Raw genomic sequence first — 22277 nt, 5'->3', positions numbered from 1 at the left:
CGGGGGCCCGTAACACAAAGCTTAACAATGATGCGAGAACATTTCTCTAAACAACTGATTGCATTGATTACAATGTACAATCAAATCGTGCAATTAATCGCTAACATTTGTGTTACAGGACTCTGATAAAAAAAGGCTATATTCTGGACTTATACTTGTATAGACCTACATGTAGTTTTTTTCTTATAAATTGATATAAATATTGGAGTGATGATGATAATGATTAACAGCTTTTATAGTTCTGTTAAAATATATTCAAAGGAGCAGGCTCATCTAATTAACTACTACAAATCTGAAGTATTGAGTTTGATCGAAGTCATAATTGGAATCCTACACCCAATCCTTTGAATAAAAAAAAATCTTTAGAAATGTATAGCATATATCACATATATTCATCATTTAGGGATGATAAAGACATACAGATTAAGTTCATCATAATTGTCTTTATTCAAAGTTCAACGATATATAGTTCACTAATAGCTAAACATGAATAAATTAAATCTATAGAGGAAGATAAGTGCAGTGAAGCCAGTGATGTGAAAAATTATGATCTTGATTGAATTTTGAATAAGTACAGTGAATTGAATAAGTGCAATGAAGCCAGTCCTGAAAATTAAGATATTGATTGAATTTTAGAAAATATATTACTATTGAAATGTGTCCTGTTTAGTCATTGGTGATACATACATGTACATGATTATAAATTATATAATTGGTATAAGTACAGTAAAAATAATACAGAAACAACAATATGATAGTTTCGAAATTAGAAATGAAAAAACAAAAAACAAATTCATCACCATCTACAGAGTTGAAATACTGAATTTTCAAAATAAGTGATGAAATTTTAGGGGTATTCTTTCATAAGGGGGAAATACATGTACTATTGATTTCTCATGGGGAGGGGGTGTAAATGATCAGATTTAAAATGAAGACCAGGGGGGTGTTTCACAAAGATTTAAGTATGAATTAGATCGCACTTAAATCCCGACGCGTACATGATATGCAACGCGCGATCTTATCGATCAATACGCAGTAGTGCAAGTCCTCTTGGCATGATCCTACCAGTGCGGTCATGCCTTTTATACCGCATGCAACTCAGCATTTAAGTGCGACTCTAAGTCATACTTATATCTTTGTGAAACACCCCCTTATTTGAAAGAACAATTGATTGGTTCCTACATGTAGTCAGTTTACTGAACAAAATGCACATGCAACAATGATCTTGATAGGCCATTTCATTCAGCAATTAATCGCTAACCTTTTTGCTACTGGGTCCTGAAAAAAACATTAAATAGAGATTACATGTAATTAGCAATACCAGTTAGAGCATTACCAATATCAGGTTGTTTGTCAATTTTCATCTTTTGATACTGAATAAAATGGATTTGTTTAAAATCTTGATCATACATGTATTAAAAAAAAATTAAAAAATCCCTCAACCATTTCTAACCACAGAGGAAAAATGAAAAACCCTCGTACAGGCCTACTTGAATAATTTCTTCTTTTTCTACAGACATTGTAATAGGATAAGAGACATGTTATGGATCATAATTCTTGTTCACAATTTGAAACTGCTGACAAACCACATGATCAAATTTGTGGACACAATAATTTTCTTGTATTCATAATTTGTTTTCAAGTGATAATAGAAAAAGTGAAGAGAAATATTTCTAATTCTTATTTTCATAATTTCATTTGTGGTTTTTGCATGTGGTTGTCGGGCAGTAAACAACTGGAGATCCAGTGCCTAGTAAAATAGTTTGAATCCAGCTTTTGAAGCCCTTTGGTACTATCAAATAGGTGTTAATATCACACTGGTATGAATAAACAGTTAATTTATTAAAATGAGCAAAACATTGAAACATTAAACTAAAATTTTCTGAAAAATGGTAATGTCCTTAACAAGTAATTTTTACCCATACAGTATAGAAAATGGATATGAAAAACATAAAACTGTATCAATATTTTTTCATTTAACAGGATATATGGTGATTTGATATAGAAGTATCAATATTGCACTGTAGTCTGGTATTCTTTCCCCTTTCTTTTCAAGGCCTCCAAGCTTAAGATGGCGGTCTTCCACAATTCAATTGAGGATATTTATATATATATATATATATATATATATATATATATATATATATATATATATATATATATATATATATATATACATATACCTAAATATTTTTATATACTTCAGGTCATATACATGTTTCAATTAAAAAATATCAAGTATATTAAAAATAATATCTTAATTAGAATAATATTATGTATACATGTCAATCATGATATTGTTTGCTAATTGTTAGGTAATGTTGAAAAATGATTATACTTGTATATACTTTTATTATTGGAATGAGTTGGTGGGAGTATGGAATGCTGCTGAGATAGAGTAGCTTTTATGTATTCCACATCTTTCACCTAATCTACAAGTAGATGGAGCTAGCATTAACCAATATCAGATATCCATGAATTTAAGCTCTAGAAATTTCACAAGGTATCTCGGACTAAGCCTGGGAAAGCTGCCGCATAACTGTCCAACTTCAGAGCAAAAAATATCTAAGACTTGCAATTTGAGCCGGGTTTTTCTTCCGCGATGATTTCAGATGCGTTGATCGATTAATCAGCCCTTCACAGGCTTGAGCGCTGAATTAGGGGCCCCCAGTCCGAGCGAAGAGTGGGGGAATTTCAAGCAAAGGCTGCCTCCCAAGTCCTGTGGATGGCATAAAAAGATTTATATCTCGTACTTAATTTAAAAATCGGCCTCAAATATCTGAGAAAAGAGGTGATTCTTAATGAGGCTATGCATAATGCATGTAGAAACTGTATATATTTTTGGTTGTTGATTGCATGTATGCAGCGCAGGCTTAATCGTATTACTTTGAAAATCCTATATCAACTTTCTTACTTTCCGTGCTAATGTTAGTATCTAAGAGCATCATCTCTAATGATTGGCATACACATCACAGATTACATGGGATAGGAATCTATTTTATTCTGAGATTTCAACTTCAACCAAACGGTACTCACTTTCCAGGATAAGAGGATGAAAATGTTGTTAAAAGTTTCAAGAGTTTATCAGATTAATTGAAAACTTCCAAGAAACCAAAGTCAAGCAAGAAGGAAATTTGATTTAAAAAGTGATTTAATATACATAGCAGTTGTAGAAATAACAGAAGCAGTAGTAGAAGTACATGTAGTAGTAGTAGTAATAATAATAGTAGTGGTAGTAGTAGTAGTAGTAGTAGTAGTAGTAGTAGTAGTAGTAGTAGTAGTAGTAGTAGAAGTAGTAGTAGTAGTAGTAGTAGTAGTAGTAGTAGTAGTAGTAGTAGTAGTAGTAGTAGTAGTAGTAGTAGTAGCAGTATACTGTAGTAGAAGTAGTTATAATCTTTTGGTAGGCCTATAGCATATGATTTTTTTTACAATTTAGCAGCAAAGAAAGAAAGGGATACTACATTATTTACTACAATTAGTAATAACAAAATCAAACAGAACACCACCCCTCCCCTTTAACAAGATTTTTTTATTTGTAAGACTTATTAAACTAAGTTTGAAAATTCTGTCACTATATCGTCATCATCATCAACTGCACAAGAATTATCATGACTCCAATCTGTCTGCAATTTACATTTTCCATGCCATGTAAAAAATGAATTATGCAACAGCGTATCAATGCACAAGAAGATCCTCATTTTATATTGTAAGTTCTGCCTCTGAATTTTCGTTCAATAAAACTGCAATAAAAAAATAAATCAAAAGGAGAGAGAGAGATAGGAGTGAGACATAGGGGGTGTTGCAAGAAAATATTTGCAATCAATTGCAAATATTCTGTTGCAATTTTACAACTGACAGATTAATTTTAGTTCTAGCAAATCAGATTACACTCCTTGTTTCGAAGAGCAGATAAGCAATCAAACTTGAATTTGAAATTAAATGCAAGACATTTGACTGATTTAGGGGGAAAAAATAGACTTGATATTGATCACAAGTTTCCTGCAACACCCCCATTAGAGAGAGAGATAGGGGGGGGGATAGATCAGTTTAGAAAACAGACAGAAACTGTACAGGATTCAACATCAGTAGGCGGTTTCAAACCGCCTCGATCACAAGAATCCCCGTTAAATTACGAGAACTTTTTAAGGCTAAAAAATACCCGTTAATTATTCCTGCATTCACACCGCCCCGAAACACATCCTTCGGGATAAGTTCCCGAAGTTACGAGCATGCGCAGTATGGTCTGATAAGCAGGCAAGGCGCGAAATTCAAAATCACTAGCCCAGCAGCCACCCACGCCGCCGCGCCCAACAACACGCTGGGCTAAAAGTTCCCGTAATTTGCTTTCACATCGCCAAAATACCTGCGACCTTGGAAAAATCCCCACGAAAGTTCTCGTAATTTCGCCAAGTACCTACTATTTAGCGGGTATTTTCTTTCGGGGATATTACGCGTAGTTTGCTTTCACATTACCAAAATACCTGGTATTTTCTGATCGGGGTAAATTTCCCGATCAGAGAATACCTGGAACTGGCGAACTTCGAGGCGGTCTGAAACCACCTAGTATCTTTTCTTCAAGCTACTGATGTAATCATAACTGCAACTTTATGGTTGTTATCGGGATCCCACAACCTACATGTATAAGTTGCAATCATGACTGTATCATAATAGGATCAGGAACTGCAGGAGCTTATGAATACACTAAGAAGTTGTTAAATTATCTCGGTACAATAGATCATTAATGATGCAATAGCGTACCATTATACTATTGAGGATGTCGGTTTCCAAAATTGAAATGGCAACATGAATCATGATTGAAAACATGATTACAAAACGAGGACGTACAATGAGAGACAAGACTGTGTTCAATATCCTCCATTGCCAGTCGTAAAAAAGTAAATGTCTTTCAAATCATGATTTGGAGGAAAATTTAAAGATCAAAGATGCATCTATCCGCTCAGATTTTGCAACCTTCAGCATCGCGAATGCGACATTGAATACACTTGAGTTTTGAAACGTCTTTAAATTTGCTCTCGCAGTGGAACCCTACACAAGCAGGTGCCAGAATTGACCGTTCTTGGTCAAACTGCAAACTAGAGCTGTGCATGCTCACAAAAGCGGGAAATTTAAAGATTATCGACAAATAGTCAGCTTTATATTTTCGACACTGAACAGTGCACCGCTGATCGCGTTTGTGTTCTGTGTTTTGTAACTGATTTTCAATCATGATTCATGTTGCTATTCAAATTTGAAAATCAACATTGAACACACCCTACAAACTCTTCTATTGCGCAGTGTTGTCATGTGACTGCACCTACTCTGCCCACTGGGAGATGAACTTACAACTCAATAAAAAATATAAAAATACCCTTACATGTAGTTTTTATATCAAAAGATCATCATTTACAATATTTTGGAACTCACTCATAAATTTCTTATTCTACTCATATATGCACCTTTTTTCTGCCAAGTTCTCATTAAAAAACCTCCTCCATATTTTTTATCACTCAAGCAATGAACGACTCTCCATCATAAATTTCCTTTAAGGCACTTTGATGTCATGTACAATGTTTCTTTTCAAATAGAAAGAAAAGACATCTTGACATTGACAAGCATAAAACGGAAAGAGATAACGAGAGAAAGCAGAAAGATATTAGAGCAGATATCAAACTATAAACGGTAAATGGATGGCAGACAACTGTTTATTTTCATTCTTTATGAAACTCGCTGCAAGTCAAGGGCAATATATTTCATAGCTTCATGTCACAGAAAACTAAATCTGTCCAAATAATAAGTCAATGAAAACATTCCATTTGTATGACAACTACAGTGACTATTAAAATATTGGGAAGGAAATCGGGAGATAAGGCATGATTTCTGCAACACATCACCGTTATGTTTATCAATTTAAAAAACCCTACTGTATACAAAATATGGTGACAAAGGGCATTATGCCATTTTGAAGGCAGGGAAAATGAGATTTGGGTGGTTTCTGTATTGTAACAGGGGCAGTAATAAATGTAAATAAACATTGCTATGAATCATAAATCACCGACTTTTAAAGCATGAAGGGGGAGAGTGAGAGGGGGCAGCTACAATGAATGAAAATATATCCATGAAATGAAGGGGGGGGGGGGGAGAAAAGTGATGGCAGAAATTATACAACAAAAATAAAGAAAATGGAAAGGGAGGGGTGGTACATGTAATAGGACACAGATAGAGAAGGCGGGGGAATTGAGATGGAGGGAGGCATGAGAGAGCAAGGCAAGGGGGATAGGTAAAGACAGAAGGGAATGGGTCTATATATTCCAGAAAACAAAGGGAGAAAGAAAGCACTATACAGAGTGCACTGGTATCACTAAAAGGGGACAGGATGGGAATGGGAGAGAAACAGAGAGGGAGATAGAGGCCGTTCTCATTACGCTTTCTAAAACTAGTTTACTGGAAACCGATTCAGGAAACCAGTTTGGAAGATCGCTTTGCTAGCGTTCTCACTTGATCGCACGAAAGTGGTTTTCAAAATCACTTCACATAAAGCGCTCTTGTTGCTATGGAAACGCTCTCAGTGGGGTGAGACGTTTCGCGTGAAATTCGAAACCGCAGCATAGGCATTCTACACCTGTTGTGTGGAGTAGCGCGCTCAAAATGTGCGAAGATCGCTTCCCGAAGATCGGTTGTGTCCTCACTTACGCTAAAACCAGTTTAACGAGGCAAAGCGATCTTGAAAACTACATCGCGAGGTGGTGTTCCAAACTGGTTTGGAAGATCGCTTCCAAGACCGCTTTGACCGTTCTCACTACGCGTTAAACTAGTTTCCACTAAACTAGTTTCCAGTAAACTAGTTTTAGGAACGTAGTGAGAACAGCCTCAGAGAGAGTCAACCAGAAGGGAGCTTGGGGTGGGGAATGGCATCGCGAGATAAAAGAGAGATTTCAGAATTGTAGACAAAACAGAGGAAAGAAATGTACTTATAAATAAAATAGAGAAGGACCACACACTAATATTCATGTATGGATGATATGCTTTTTATGATGATCATTTGAAGAGGAATTATGCCTAAAATGGAATGTTGGAAGGCAATCGAAACCAACGCAAGGTATTTTTTAATGGGTACATCCAACAATTTTGCCATGTAAACATGACAGGATCATGTTAAAAATGTTCCCGATACCAATCTGTCAAATATCAAACTATATGAACATACAAAACCAATGGCAACACATTGACAAGCATGCCATTGCCACCAATTCCCCCCTCACGTTATTCACATAAACAGGTTTTCAATCGATAATTGCGACGAGGAATGTGAAAAAACAAGATCTGGTGATGGTATTACAAGAATTTCCCACATCAGAGAAGACGTGGCAAGTAATGCTTTAAAATCTGCAACAACAAACAAGGACTCATGTCGAGAAGTTGGCTTTGTCACTAATGGTAATTTTTAATGATCAGGTAAATTGTTTGCGTCAGGCAAAGAAATCATACTTTATTTTAAGTCTGAATAGTCAAGCAAAATGCTTATTTTCAGTATTTCTAATCTTTCTGGTGAAACCAAGTATACAATTTTTTTCAATAAATGAATAAATAATATGCTTCCAGATTGTACAAGGCTGTTTTACCAAACAATCTCCTATGCATGTATAGATTGATTAAATGCACATTACTTGGAGTTTTGAAATGTTTAAAAATTGAAAATCCATATTTTATTGTTCGAAACAGAAATCCTCCCAAAATTTGTTTTGCCACATTGATCATGGGCCCAGCAGCCAATGTGCAGCACCAGATCGACGCAGTTTGCATGGTTGAACGCCAAACAGGGTAGCAGCAACTCCCATCTTTTAACGCCTTTTGGTCTGATGGGGCCGGGGCTAATTCATCAAATGTAAATACATGTATATTCATTAATTGGTAACTATGTTTTTATTCATAAATGAATTGTCAGGATATCAATATCAGTATTGGTACAATAATTAGCAATAAGTTTGGTTTGCAAGGCACATTTTCACCTTCTAAATGTGCAGCACTCAAGAATAAATTTCTGAAGTAATTTGGTGATAAATCGAATGGGATTAGGGCAGGTACCATGTATTTCAGCACAGAATTTCTCCACAGCTCACTATACAAACACATATATCCAAGATATCTGCAAGTGCCTCTCTGACGTAAACAAACTTCCAAAGTTCCCGAAACACTCCATAATATTGCACTTTCCAATATGGCTTTCTTAGTGCTGAATGGATTATTGAGTTAAATTGTTTTGCCTTTCTGCCAAATTGGAGAGGTATAAGAAAGAGATTGGAGTCCGGGTCTCTGAGCTAATTACAAACAAAAATCACTTTGGCACGAGAAGTGTTTGACAAGGGAATCTGACTTGAAGACGGGGGTGCGGAAAACGTGCGCTGAAACGTCCTGCACCCCTCGCTAAGCCGGGAGCTCAAGACCAGTAGTGGAGGGTAATTCAATGAAATGCAATTCTTCTTGGATAAACACTGCTTTTTTTTAAAAAGCGTGGGGGTTATGGCCGATAACATAATACGGGCTTTGCCTCACATCACTGATGGCAGGTACAGGTCCGGGTAGCGAGTGACTGGCTGAGAAAATGAGTCGGGTAAAATCAGCAAGTGAGATATGACACTTGACGATTAATGAGCAGGCTGACATTTCTAAACCAGGTCATAGCAAGATGCCAAGACTGTAATGTCTTGATTGAAAGAGGCTTTAGAAATGCAACAGGATCCGACCAACAATAACAAAAATCAAATTCCATCTAAAAGCATTATTTGAAAATCGGGGGAACTTATCAAAATAAAGTCTGCAATTATTCCTTTGGTTTAATTAAATAGTTTACAAATAACAAAAATCTACAAGTAAGCAGTTAAAAATCCTATCTGCAAAATTACAATATATCTGCCTTGCACCGGTCTTTTGAATGAAAAAAAATAGACAGCTATAAAAGCAAATGCATCATTATAGGCACCCATTCAGCATTATTTGAAAAAAAACAAGTCAAACAAAACCTATACAATGAAAATCATCATAAAACCTGTCACCATTCATATTTTTCAATTAGTTAATGCACCTTAGCATTAAAATGTTTTAAAGATATAAATTTACATATGCACTCTCCTTACAGAGTAAACCCAGTTGACTATACTGATTTGAATGAAATGCAAAATACTTGCATTTCACTTTATTCTATGGATAGCAACAGACATACATGGACATCACATTCCCTAAAAAGATCCATCCGATTAAATAATCAGCAAAAGCTTGACCTTTTGCCAAGGAAATCCTGCAAATCTCGAGGCCTATTCCGAGCCAATTTAACTGAAATAATTCAGTAGTCAGTGGCTTAACAGTCTTTATATTATCATTTTCATTGATAGCTTTAATAGGTACTAAAGGTATCAAGATGTTTAAGAATGATCCTATTTCAACTTATTTTGTTGTAAAGAGACTTGCAATACTATGCTCATAGTTGAGTTATTCACAATGCCTGCTTCTATGAAAGACTGGAGAGGGCAGCAATTCCAGTTTGACTACAGGAGATTACACAGTCCAAATTCTTTTTTTTTTAAAGGTTTTGATTTGTCTGTTTTTGAGCAGTGTTGCCATTTTCGTCATCTCGACTTTTCTGATTTTCAGAGAGCCTTTGTGACCAAAAGAAAAGTATAAGAAATTAGTGACATAGGTGAATTTGGACATCATTATGCTTTCAAGGTTTGGTGATTTTTTTTCAACTATTACTATTTATAGTTATTTATAGTAGTACCCAATAAAATAAAGCTATATCTATATACATATATTTAAAATTACCCTGATAATATTTTAGAAATGATACATGTAGTCAAGAATACTATTTTCTATAATGAAAAGAGAATCAATTTACAACTAAATTTCAGAGCATTCAGCAAAGAATTATCTGAGAGGGGTGATAAGGAAATATGGTTCAGAGCAAAAAACAAAAACAGATTATTTCCATTTGAGAATCTGAGACTGTTTTTCTGGAAGGATTCATAATTAAAATCAACAGATTTCATGCAACTGAAAATAAAACACTGGAAAGGAATATACAATGATCGGATTAAAAAGGTGATAGAAATTCAGTGATTAATGGAATATTACTACTATCTGTTTCATTCATGAATGCACCAATGTACTCTCATGATGGACTAAGCACATTGACACGATATGAACACAAGATGGGGCTATTGCTCTTCAAATATTCTTCTGAGGATAGGGACTTTCCAGGTTCAAGTAGAGATTCGTAATATAAAGGTGAATGTAATTGATGATGATATCAAGGCAATTAGTCTAACCTCCTTTTTTGGGGTTGAAAATTCCCACTGTCTTGTTTGATTTGATGTTTACTCCTGATACGAATTGAAACAGAAGTTCAGACAACCTTTTGTGAAACTTTTTTTTAAGGTGGAGTGGTTGGGACCTGGGGTAACTGTTGCTCAACACTGATAGAATATGAGAATATCACATTTTAAAAACATATTGGTGGAACCCCTTTCATTTTTTGCTTTTTCTCCCCTAATAGAATTTCAAACATCTGTTTCTCCCTTTCTCAATATCCTAGATATGCCATGCTGAACTTCTGTGTGTTAAATGTCAATTCAAAATTGCGATGAAATAGTAATGATCTTGATATCACCTGCTTAAGGTTCAAGAAAAAAATATATTTGTAATTAATCATAGAAAATATAAACAATCTATGTATGAATACAATGAAAGTACTAGCTTTTCAAACTACTTCATCCATGAAACTTCAAATATTATTAATTTCAACAAATTGGAAAACATACCCATGTTGAAATGTACACAAGACATGGTATGAAAAAGTAGAAAGAAAATAAAAAAAATTACATCAGTCTTCTAATTCTACAAGTCTTTGCTTTAGATTCATAGACATGTAAGCTATCCAATAAAAAAACACTTCTCGGAGCATAACAACCCAAGAAAACATTGGGTGTTTCATAAGCTGTTCGTAAGTTAAGAGCGACTTTAACAACTTGTAAACCTTTCTTACGCACTTAATAATCACCAATGAAAATTTAATGGTGAATATCATCTACCAAAAGAAAGGTTCACCAGTCGTTCTTAAAGTCACTCTTAACTTACGAACAGCTTTGTGAAAGTACTGGTACAACATTGAAATCAAGAAGGCATGAAGGAGGAAAGAAAATATCCACATTGAGAGGTATAGAAAGGCAATAAGGTCCTCATCTTGCCAAAGATTGACTTTTGATACGACTTTCCTTTACAATAACGACAAGGAGCTCTTGGTTGCATCAGTCATCCCGGCCAATCATCGCCTGAAACATGAGTTATGTCAAGAGATTACCAATATTTACATTGGGCCTCTAAAGATGATGGTTTGTTGTACGCTCACAGGTTTTAATTCCAGATCAAAACAATCTCCATTTCCATATTTCCCCAACATCTTACCAACATAAATATAGCTTGTGACAGGGAGAATGAGGAGGTCGGGGACAGACACGAAGAGGCTGAGGTAATTCTCCTGTCCTTCATCAATACCGTCATCACTGTCTGCTATTGTTTTCAATTCATCTTCTTCTTCTTGGCAAGGTTTCCAGCCTTGAATATTGCTAAGTGAGAGATGGAGGATCGACAACGATAACCGGAATATGAAACGGTCGCTTGGCTTTTTGGAAACGCAGACAAATGAATGATATACAAAGTTCTGATGAACTTCCCCATCTCAATTCAAATGAAGCATCAGAAACGCAGGCATTTTATTTTGCAGTCTTTTTATCAAAAATAAAAAGGGAAATAACCAGACCCCTCTGAAAACTATCCCGCTTTTCAAGTGATCAGAGCCTGCCTATACTTTTGGTGAAAAGTTGAAAACCAATTTGATTTCAAACCAAAAATATGGTATTTAGGAGACATGGAAGACACTCCAAAAAGGTCAATTCAAGATTCATTAAATTAAATGAATAAAATATTTGAGATAAATACAGCAAGAATTTACCAGAAGTGAAAAAAAAATAGAGGATCAAATACATAATGATTAGAGAGGGTGTGACTTATCTAGAGAGAAACACAAAGAGGAGAGAAGTACAGAAAAAAACTGGAAGGAGACAGAAAGAAAGAATGCTTTAATGATTATCATTAAAGACAGAATGGGTTCCAGAGATTCCGAATAATATGGAACTAAAATTGAGATAGGTGGTAGAGTAAGCAAATGTGTGGAAAGAAAATAGAGTATGAGAAAAGAAGAGACAAAAATGAAAAAGGAGAAAAAAAGAGAAAGGGAGAGAAAACCCCAAACATCTCAAAGGGAAGCCGTAGAGAGACAGATATGGAGAGCGAGAAGAAAAGAGTATAGGGAAATGGATTTGGAGAACAAACAGGGAGTAAAGGAGAGATACGGGAGAAAAAGATATCAAGATAGAGTTAAAGAGGGGGAGAGAGAGAGAGAAAGATGGGGAAGGGAGAAGTGAGAGGTGAAAGAGTGAGAGAGAGAGGGAGATAGAGAGAGAATGAACGATGCAAAAGGGAATCTTAGAAATGACAGGCCCTACGAGTGGCTGGGGGGACCTTTCCCCAACTTGACAACTGAACAAAATATTTGGAGTAGAATAAATCTCTCGATAACAGCTTAATGCTGTGCCTGTATGCACATACGAATGGAGGCAGATCTCAGCGACTACTCCAAAGTGACAAGAAGAAGTAGCGCGGGGAGATGGACCAAAAAACGGAAGTCGAGTGTGCTCTCCAAGGACAATTCTGATGCTAAAACAAGAAACGCACCACAAAAGAACGAGGGAAAAAAGAGGGAGGAAAAAACTCTTGAATCTCACTTTAATACATGTTTTCCTTGTTCATTTTCAGGTTAATGGTTTAGAAAAACATGTTGAAACCATACCATGAAGTCGTTGAGCAGCTGAATACTGCCGCTTGATGCGTCCTCTGTCTTTGTCTCCATTGTCAAGTCTAAGTTAGTTTTATAGTACGCAAGCAAACACATGCAAACTACACTGTAGTTGGGAGGGACACAGTTGGGAAGGTGAACACGAAAATGATCTGTAAATTACTAGGGTTATTTTTAAATATACATGTATGGTGCAGGTTTTGATGGTCTGATTCTCAATCTTTTATCTCGCTTAAAAAAAAGAGAAAAGCTCAATAAAGCCAAATATTAAGGTACAAAATATTTAATGCACTTCCTTCAAATTTACAAGCCTGTACCTCCTCGTTAGTTTTTGAAAAATTATGCAAAGCCTTTCATACGAATTGATAAAGAGCGAAATAATATTCCATTGATTTACAATGCTCTGTACTTGTACATGTATGTTTAAATTGTCACTTCCCACTCTATATTTTTGGTGTTAATTGTTTCTGATGTTAAATAGTTTGTATTTTGTATTTTTGACGTTGATTGTTTTTTATGATATATTTTATAGTAATCCTGACATGTATTTGAAACTGCAGGGCGCCTTTGTAAAGCAGTTTTAAAAACTGAACAGGCCTACCCTGCAGTATAAAATAAATAAAACAAAATAAATAAATAATAATAAATATTAAGGTACAAAATATTGACTTATACTGCACTTTTCTGATAAGGTTCTAAGCATTTACAACAAATTATCTTCATGGAATTATATCATCTTAAAGCTACAAACTACGTAAGGGATTGGTTTTCAATGCCTTTCTGAACATTGCTAGTGATGGAAACTGTCTAATTAAAAGTGGCAAATGATTCTTTTCAAGCTAACGAAGTGAAAGTAAGAATTATGAATAAACTATACATACATGTAAATCGGCAAAAACATAATTGCACATCAAATACGATTGAAGACAGTTGAATACTTGTCTCTGTAAGCGTTTGTTTCACTATTTTTTTAAATTCTTTTGACTTTATACCGTACTTGTTGTGTTTACAGTGAAAGCCTAGACCTCTTCTTTCTTTAAAGGTCAAGTCCACCTCAGAAAATTATTGACTTTAATTGATAGAGAAAAATAGAAAAAAGCATAATTAATGCTGAAAATTGCATCAAAATAGGATGTAAAATAAGACGATTATGACATTTCATAATTTCTCCACTTATTTTTCAAAAAACAATATGCACAACTTAGTGATACATGCAAATGAGAGAGCTAAAGATGATCCTCACTATTTCTTTTGTTTTTTTATTATTTGAATTATACAATATTTCCATTTTTACAGATTTGACAGTTAGGACCAACTTGACTTCATCATTAAAGATGGCAAGTCCATATGTTCAGGGAGAAATAATATTTTGTTTCACATGAGTGACATGACAATAAGGAGAAAATTAGAATTTTTCATATCTTATATAATAACAAAAGAAATATTGAGTGGGTGATGTCATCAGTCTGTCATTTGCAAACCGACCAGGATGTGCATACAAAGTATTTTGTGAAATTAAGTGAAACTTTCAAATGTCATACCTTTCTTATTTTACATCTGATTTTAATGAAATATTTGGTGTTATGCTTGTTGAATTTTTCTCCTTTTGTGGACATGCTGGTAGATGTACATGTCATTAAACACTATACAATGTATTCTTTGAAGTGGTACTCAATTATTCACAATAATTAATTATTTGAGAGAGAGAAAGTCTTTAAAATTAAGATTGTTGAAATACCATAAAAGGTTCAGATCTAGTAAATATCAATGTACATGTAGCATACATAAATCAAATTTAAAAAAGATATCTTAAATCTACATGTACATATAGGCTGACAACAGAGTCCAAGACCTTGAGAACAGCATAGAGATATTATAGGCCTATATCAAAATTCGCTATACAAAGAACGGTAGAACAGTTTATTATAAATATCATTATAATGCTGAAAATCACAAACACAAACATATAAATGACAGATAAATTGCTTGGAAAAACACCTATCAACAGAATGTCTTATTCATTTTGCTTATTAATTTATTATTCAGCAATTATTGATTTCCCAACAGAAATCATGAATTTATTGTTATGATCACTACCACATGAATTCATGAAGTTTGATTGTGATTGCTGCTAGTATTAATGGAGACTGTCAATTATATCATTTTGGTTTTCAGGCTTTCAGCCTCCTTTCTTGGATTTTGTCATATATTAGGCAGACAAAATAGAAACAAACCATGTACTGATACCATTGAATTGTTATTTTCAGTTTCAATGACTTGAACTTAACTTTCTTTTTTTTCCATTCAAATGCTAATATGACATGCACCTTATATAATCAAATATATCTTTAACAAATCTGATTCAAAAGTACAGACAAGATACCCCTGGTACAGTCAAAATGAGTTTTTCCCCTGAAAAAAAAGAGAAGTATCGTCAAATAATTATAATCTCTATTAGGTTACATCAGTATGAACAACATAATGAAGAAATATGTGTGAATAACTATTGGTTGTGAATGAGTATTCCTGTATCTGTACCTTGTTTTAATTGATCAGAACATGGAGCTAAATTACAGAACTTGCTTTCAATCCATCGGAAAAATGGAAAAGGTGAAAAGGAGAAAGTTGAGACATAAATATATATAAAATATAAATTCAACTCTAAGGTACAATGTCAATTATAGTTTTGTTATTTCGGAAACGAATGGCCCTAATCAATATCCAGGCAAAATAGAAAATAAAACCTTCAGAAGAATTTAAGCCTTAATGGGATGACCAACAAATTCATGTACATGTAGTCAACTTCTTTACATGTATAATTTTAGTGTCTTTAGCCTTAATATGAAAATCATAATATGGAATTTAATGTAGTGTCTACTAACTTTAACTAAGTTTATGCTAGATCACATGTCTTTTATAATTCAAAACAAAGCCACCAGTTCACAACAAACATCATCTTCTCTTAGTAGGGAACTACTAAAGTTCCCTACTAAATTTTTGCTCTCATAGTAAAACCAATTCCATTCCCCAAATAATCTTCAAGATCTATAAAGCCCCGCCCCATTTGGTCACATGGACACACAGTATGCAAATGAAGACAGCTCACTTGGCCTGTCAATCAAACGCGCAGGGGCAATGTAATCTAATGCTGAGCAATAAGAAGAGAGTGCTTGGCCTTAGGACACTACACTTATACTGGGACAGGTTTCAAAGTGATAGCGTTGATTTGACATCATCGCCCTCTTGAGTCATGCATACCACCAGCGATGGACTCCACACAACCACTTCATCACTCGATTGCCCCAATTTTTTTTTTGCTACAAACCCATTTTTTAAAATGCACTTCTCTATTCGATTGATCTAGATTTTTTCTGTTGCACTAAAAGTAATATCACAAGTTAAGAATGCAGGAATTCAAACTCATACATTTTTTTTGCACTTGACTTTAGCAAATTGGCAAATGAAGAGTTTTGGTCATAAGGGTGATCTGTGAGAGGAAATATCTTTAAATTTTCTCCATAAACACTGTACACAGAGATCTATCAAATTTGTGACTTTTTTTTACAGAACACTTTGTTTTTACCGTTTTAATACAGCCCAATTTTCTTACAATAAACCTACCATATGATTTTCGGTGTGTTATTTTAATCAACAAATAGGATGTAGTCACCCTCGAAGGTAACCACTGTTACAAACCAAATCATTTTTTTTTTTTTTTTGGTTGGAAATGAAATGAACATGACTAACTTTGAAAGAAAAGTTATCTAAATGACATATCCTTATTAAGGAAACTACAAGGCAATATAGCTCTTTAAATCATTAAAGATCACAGTGAGATTAACAAAAGAAACCCAATGAAATATCACTGAACATGAATAATGACTCTAGCCCTAATATCATGGTAAAAAATACTGTTACGTGTATGCACTGTAAGGCAAGGAGTTCTGCCCAGGCTTGCAATAACAGTTTCAAAGAAGTTGCATTGCAAATAACTGCTTTCTATGTGTGCCAAATCAAATGAGCATGAGCAAATGCCTTTACCATGGCAATGCAGTACCTGACACATTAAAAAATGCAATGTGTCCTCAGTTTCTGCCCAATACTCCTCTGAGAACTGGCACTGCCAGTTCTCAGGAGTATTGGGCAGAAACTGAGGAAGTAGTTTGATCTGCAAGATTTGCAAGGGCCAGACTAAGAGACGGATTACCCACTGGCCACTGACTAACTGCCGACTTGACCGCTTTAACTGTACACTCATTCTTCTATGACCCCCTTCAAATTTTGTTTGATAGGAGTATTAAGAACAATAGATTGAGACAACAGGGGTGTGAGTGGTTACAAATAAAAAAAATCTGAAAAAAAGAGTGGTGAAAAAGTCTGAAATAGAACAAGCTTCCATTCTTTTTGTACAGAGGAAAGCCACAAAAAAGGTGAAATTAAGCTGAAAAAAAAAAAATCTGAACTCTCACATCCCTGAGACAAGCATGTGGTACATATTCTACCCTCAACATGCCAATGCTTTCATATCTGCCTTTAATTTTGAACACCTACATGTAATTAATATAAACATGTTCAAGGGTGGTTGTCACATTGTTTAATTTAAAAAACTTACCTTGCATTCTTGTCACTCTTGTCCTTAAGAATCCCAGATGTAGTCCAACTAGTGGTGCATACTGGGCAGGTTGATCACTTTAGAAGTCATTGCCTTTAATAGCTGGACCAGCCTGGCTAAGCTCCCTTCCATTCAAAATAAATGTTCTTGTGGGAAGAAAAGTTTTTGGTAGGGGAGTTTGATCTGTAGGCTGACTACCTGTGACTGAACTTGATAAGGACATGTTGAGGTAGGTTGCGGTTGAGCTGGTAGTCAAAGCACTGTTATTTGTAGTAGTGTTCAGAGTTCCAATATAATTCTGGTCCAGTACCTGATGTTGGCTGTCTTTGATCTGAACTTGTTGAACAGCACCTCTTGATACAGGGGGATGAACTGATTGCAACTGATTTGTACTAATGAATGGCACGGTTTTTACTTGTCCAAGACCAATATTAGAGAGGTTTACATAAGCAGCAGTGGATGGGGAGGTGAAAGACACATTAACATTTTCAAAAGCATTGATCTTGGTCTGAGAAGTCTTCATGGCATTGATAACAGATGGGCAAGAAGAACTGGGACTTTGGACAATAGTAGGAGGCACCGTAGACAAAAGGATGGGAGTATTTGATGTTCCATAGCCAAGGGGCTGAAATTGGATGGCATCTTTCTTCTGTAACTGTCCGCCTTCAACAATATCATGAACATAAGTGTCACATTCCTGTGCTATAATAACTTCTGTCTGCAGTACGTTGCTGCCAAGTTCAGAGGGTGTCCTGTCGACGCTGACTGGCATCATGGCCATAAGCTCTCCTTGACAGGATTTCTCTTGAGACTCACTGGACTCTGGCAGGATGTTTATTGTATTATTTGGAGGGTTGCCATGGGGAATAGCTGAGTCAATCAATGAAGTATCTCCTGAGATACAGACCTCTGCACCCATGGACATTGGGTCAGGTATTGTCAAGGTAACCATGGACGAATCAGAAGAAGTACATGTACCTGCTCCATTCCTACTCGGATACCTCTTGATACCCTGGTTATTAGACTGTGACATATTATTTCTTGAAGACATATCTTCCATTCTAACAGGATCACTCCTTTCAACATCTGCTGAAACGGGTTGGTTTGTACATGTTCCTACTGTAACCACAAATGTGCCATGATTTATATCAGCTGTGCATCTCTTTTCAGATTCTAGATCAGATGTCTTTGAAGTGTTCTCTATTGATTCGTGAGTTGCACTATTTTGGTTCTCCTGCAGTTTTTCATGCTGTCTTCTATGGCTCCTGAAAGAATCTTCTCTTATAAATGATGCACCGCAAATATTGCATGACCATGGTCTATTCCCATCTAACACAGGAATGACTGGTTTCGAGCCTTTTGTTCCTTTCGATCTGTTCTCATTCTTCACAAGAATTTTTTTCATCGTGACAGACGTTGGTGTCTTTACTTGTGTAGAATCCAAGAGTTTCAATTGCTCAGAATGTTTTTTCTTGGTATGTTTCAACCAAGCACTTTTGTACTTTGACGAGTATGTGCAATACTCGCATGAGAAAACTTTCTTGTAATTTTCTCTGCATGTCTTGGTGGAGGAAGATGTGCTGCTAGCACTAACTACAGAATTCCTATGTTCTTTAAATGAATGATCACTCAGTTGTTTCTGAGTTCTGCACTTGAATGGACACTGGCAGCACTGGTACTTTGCCTTCCCTCTATGGTTAGTCTCAATATGTGATTTTAGATTGCACTTGAGACGAGATTTATAGCTGCATTGATCACAGGCAAAGGGTTTGCTTCCTGTGTGGATAAGGATATGCCTTTTCAGATCGGTGTTGGTTTTGAACTTAGCATCGCATTGCTGGCAGTGGAATGGTGAGTCACCAGTGTGGGTGCGGAGGTGGACAACCAACTGGCTAGAGTTGCGACTGGCATAGGAACAGAGCTGACACTGGTAGGGCCTATCGTCCGAATGAATACGCATGTGTTTCTTCAAGCTTCCCCCGTCAGCACACTTGTAGGAACACAATTCACACGCGAAGGGCTTCTCCTTTGTATGGACCCTCTCATGAAGTTTCATCTTATCGCATCTAGAGAACTGTTTCTCACAAAACTGACATTTGAAGGGCTTCTCCCCCGTGTGGATCCTTTGATGACGGCGAAAATCATTCCGATGAGCTGTCGCAAACGTACAGGATTCAAAATCACATTTAAACTGCTTGAGATATTTATTAGGTTTTCTCTTTTCTCCTGCAGCCTTTCTTTGTGTTTCTAGGGCAGCTGGTTCAGCATTCTTTTTCCTCACCCTCTTCTTTTTCTGTTTCTCAGGTTCTTTACCTGATGATCCTTTCAGTGTCTCTGAGCTTGTCTCCACAGTGGCTGTGGAAACAACATTGTGATGTTGTCGGCCTCGAGTCGAGTTGACTTTGGACCGGGCTGGCGTAGACAACTTCATCGCAATAGTTTGGACAACTTGAGGCGTCTTTGAGACCAACTTACATTCAGACTGTTTGTGCTGTATGAAATCTTCTATGGTAGAGTATTGTGACCCGCAGGTTCCACAAATGTGCTTATCCATCTTGATCCACTCATCCTGAAAATGAGATAGAGAAACACTATCATTCAGTAAAAAAAAAGCAGAGTCTACCAAACATCGCCTACATATTGTACATGTTACCTACCTAGTACACATGTAAATCTCACCAATTACTAGTACCAGAGTTTTGGAGGAAGATACATATATGGAGAAGGGAAGGGGGGAGCAGAATCAACCACTGTATAAAAGTGAGAGGTATTTAAGGAACATCTTTTTTCAGTCAATCTTTGTTAAGTGACAGATGAAGTTTTGTTATGTGCACCTTGGGTAAACAGCAAATTCTTTTAAATATTGAACCATACATCACTGCACTACGTGTTCCTGCTCCTTTTCGTCACAAGTATGACAATACCCAACAAAAGGGATGTACTCTAAAGGAAGAAGAGAATTCACCCCAAAAAGGTTGATATTAATAAAGGAAATTCAAATCAGCATAAATGTATAACACTGATAATTCATTCAAAATCAGAAAATAATAGATACAGAAGGAAATTAAGTTTGAGTTCACTTTATCAAAAAAAAAGCAAAACAGGTACATGTATAATGAACATCCTGGTATGCAAATGAGAAAACAGAAGACATCACTCACATCACCTCACAACAATGTTAAAAAAGGTTTGGTTCCTCCCAAAACATGTCAAATTGCCGTATTTTATTATTTATTGTGATTCAATACAAGGATTCCTTAGAGCTAAATTTGCAATAATTGAAACATTCTATAATTCAAATAATAAAAAACAAGAAAAAGTGAGTGGATGACATCATCTGCTACATATAGAAGGTTTTATATCCTACATAATAAATTTAAGGTCCACTGATTGGTTCACATAAATGTAGCATCACATGATCAACCATATATCCTAGCTATGATGGTGAAAACAAAATGCCCATGAGGAAAATTTGCTATTCCATGACATCAATGATAAAATAGTGCACTACTCCATCATTGACATCTCAGATCAAGCAATTTCTCGGACACGCCGATCAGCAAACTGTCTCTCCTGGAGAAGTTCAGTGAAGGGACTGCGCAGGCACTAATTACATAGATTACACTGAGCGCAGAGTCTAAACGAAAAGTATGTCAGTCAGCGCACGTAAATACTCATCAACAAGGCACTCTAGCGCAGCATGTAGATTTTGGTTTAGATTGGGAATGACTAGATTATCAGCACTTATCCAACCATTTAACCTAACCAGATTTAGGATATAATTATTATGAAACAAATGCATCTATATTTTCAGGCATTGCTTTTTGAAAGTGTAGAGGGAATTATCCAACCGTTTAACCTAACCAGATTTAGGATATAATTATTATGAAACAAATGCATCTATATTTTCAGGCATTGCTTTTTGAAAGCAATACCCCGGAAGCCATAAAAATATAATGAAGAAATTATATTTTTATGGCTTCCGAGGTATTGCAAATGACTTAATAAGTAATTATCTACCTAACAGGAAACAGTTTGTTAGCATTGGAAATTTTACTTCTTCTGGCAATGCCATTTCTACAGGCATTCCCCAAGGTTCAAATCTCGGCCCTCTTCTCTTTCTGTTATATGTGAATGATTTACCGAATTCTAGTGATATATTATCTTTTATTTTATTCGCAGATGACACAAGCCTTTTTGTTTCTGATGATAATCTAGTAAGAGCATCAAATTGCATCAATATTGAGTTACGAAAAGTTCATTCTTGGTTTTTTGCAAACAAATTGTTACTTAATTTCGATAAAACAAATTTAATAATTTTCAAAACAAAAAATAAATGCCTGGATTTAAGTCAAATTAAAATATATATTGATGATAATGAAATACAAATGACAGAATCTGTAAAATTTCTTGGTGTGAAATTGGACAATAAATTAATTTGGAAAGATCATGTAGATGAAATTTCTCGTAAGATATCCTGTGTCATAGGAATATTGAGTAGAATTAGATATATTTTACCAATGTCAGTTCTCCTGAAATTATATAATGCTATGATCTTGCCACAGTTGAGTTATTGTAACATCATATGGGGAAATTGTCCAAAATACTTATTACAGAGGTTATATTTGTTGCAGAAACGTGCTATTAGAATAATAACAAAGTCATCATACCTTGCCCATACAAACATAATTTTTAAAAATCTCAATATATTAACAATATTTGACCTGAATGTGTACTGCGTTGCCATATTTATGTATCAGT

At 35.4% G+C, this 22277-nt stretch overlaps 1 protein-coding gene across 2 annotated transcripts in view; it reads right to left on the bottom strand.

The window, feature by feature from the left end:
* The window catches only part of LOC121407650 (zinc finger protein 64-like), a 49539-nt gene that overhangs the window by 23858 nt on the left and 3404 nt on the right, over nucleotides 1-22277 (bottom strand). Inside the window, exon 2 of one of the 2 annotated variants that reach the window (XR_005968938.1) lies at nucleotides 17517-20085. Coding sequence is in view for 1 of the 2 variants with exons in the window: in XM_041598824.1 (XP_041454758.1) it covers nucleotides 17596-20070 (2475 nt within the window). In the remaining variant the exon portion in view is untranslated. Of the gene's footprint in view, nucleotides 1-17386; nucleotides 20086-22277 lie in introns of those variants that run through there. The other variant, XM_041598824.1, reaches the window with a different exon arrangement.

Source organism: Lytechinus variegatus, chromosome 2 (assembly GCF_018143015.1).
Source record: "Lytechinus variegatus isolate NC3 chromosome 2, Lvar_3.0, whole genome shotgun sequence".
In the NCBI taxonomy this organism is placed as follows: domain Eukaryota; kingdom Metazoa; phylum Echinodermata; class Echinoidea; order Temnopleuroida; family Toxopneustidae; genus Lytechinus; species Lytechinus variegatus.
This window is presented reverse-complemented; position numbering and strand designations above follow the sequence as displayed.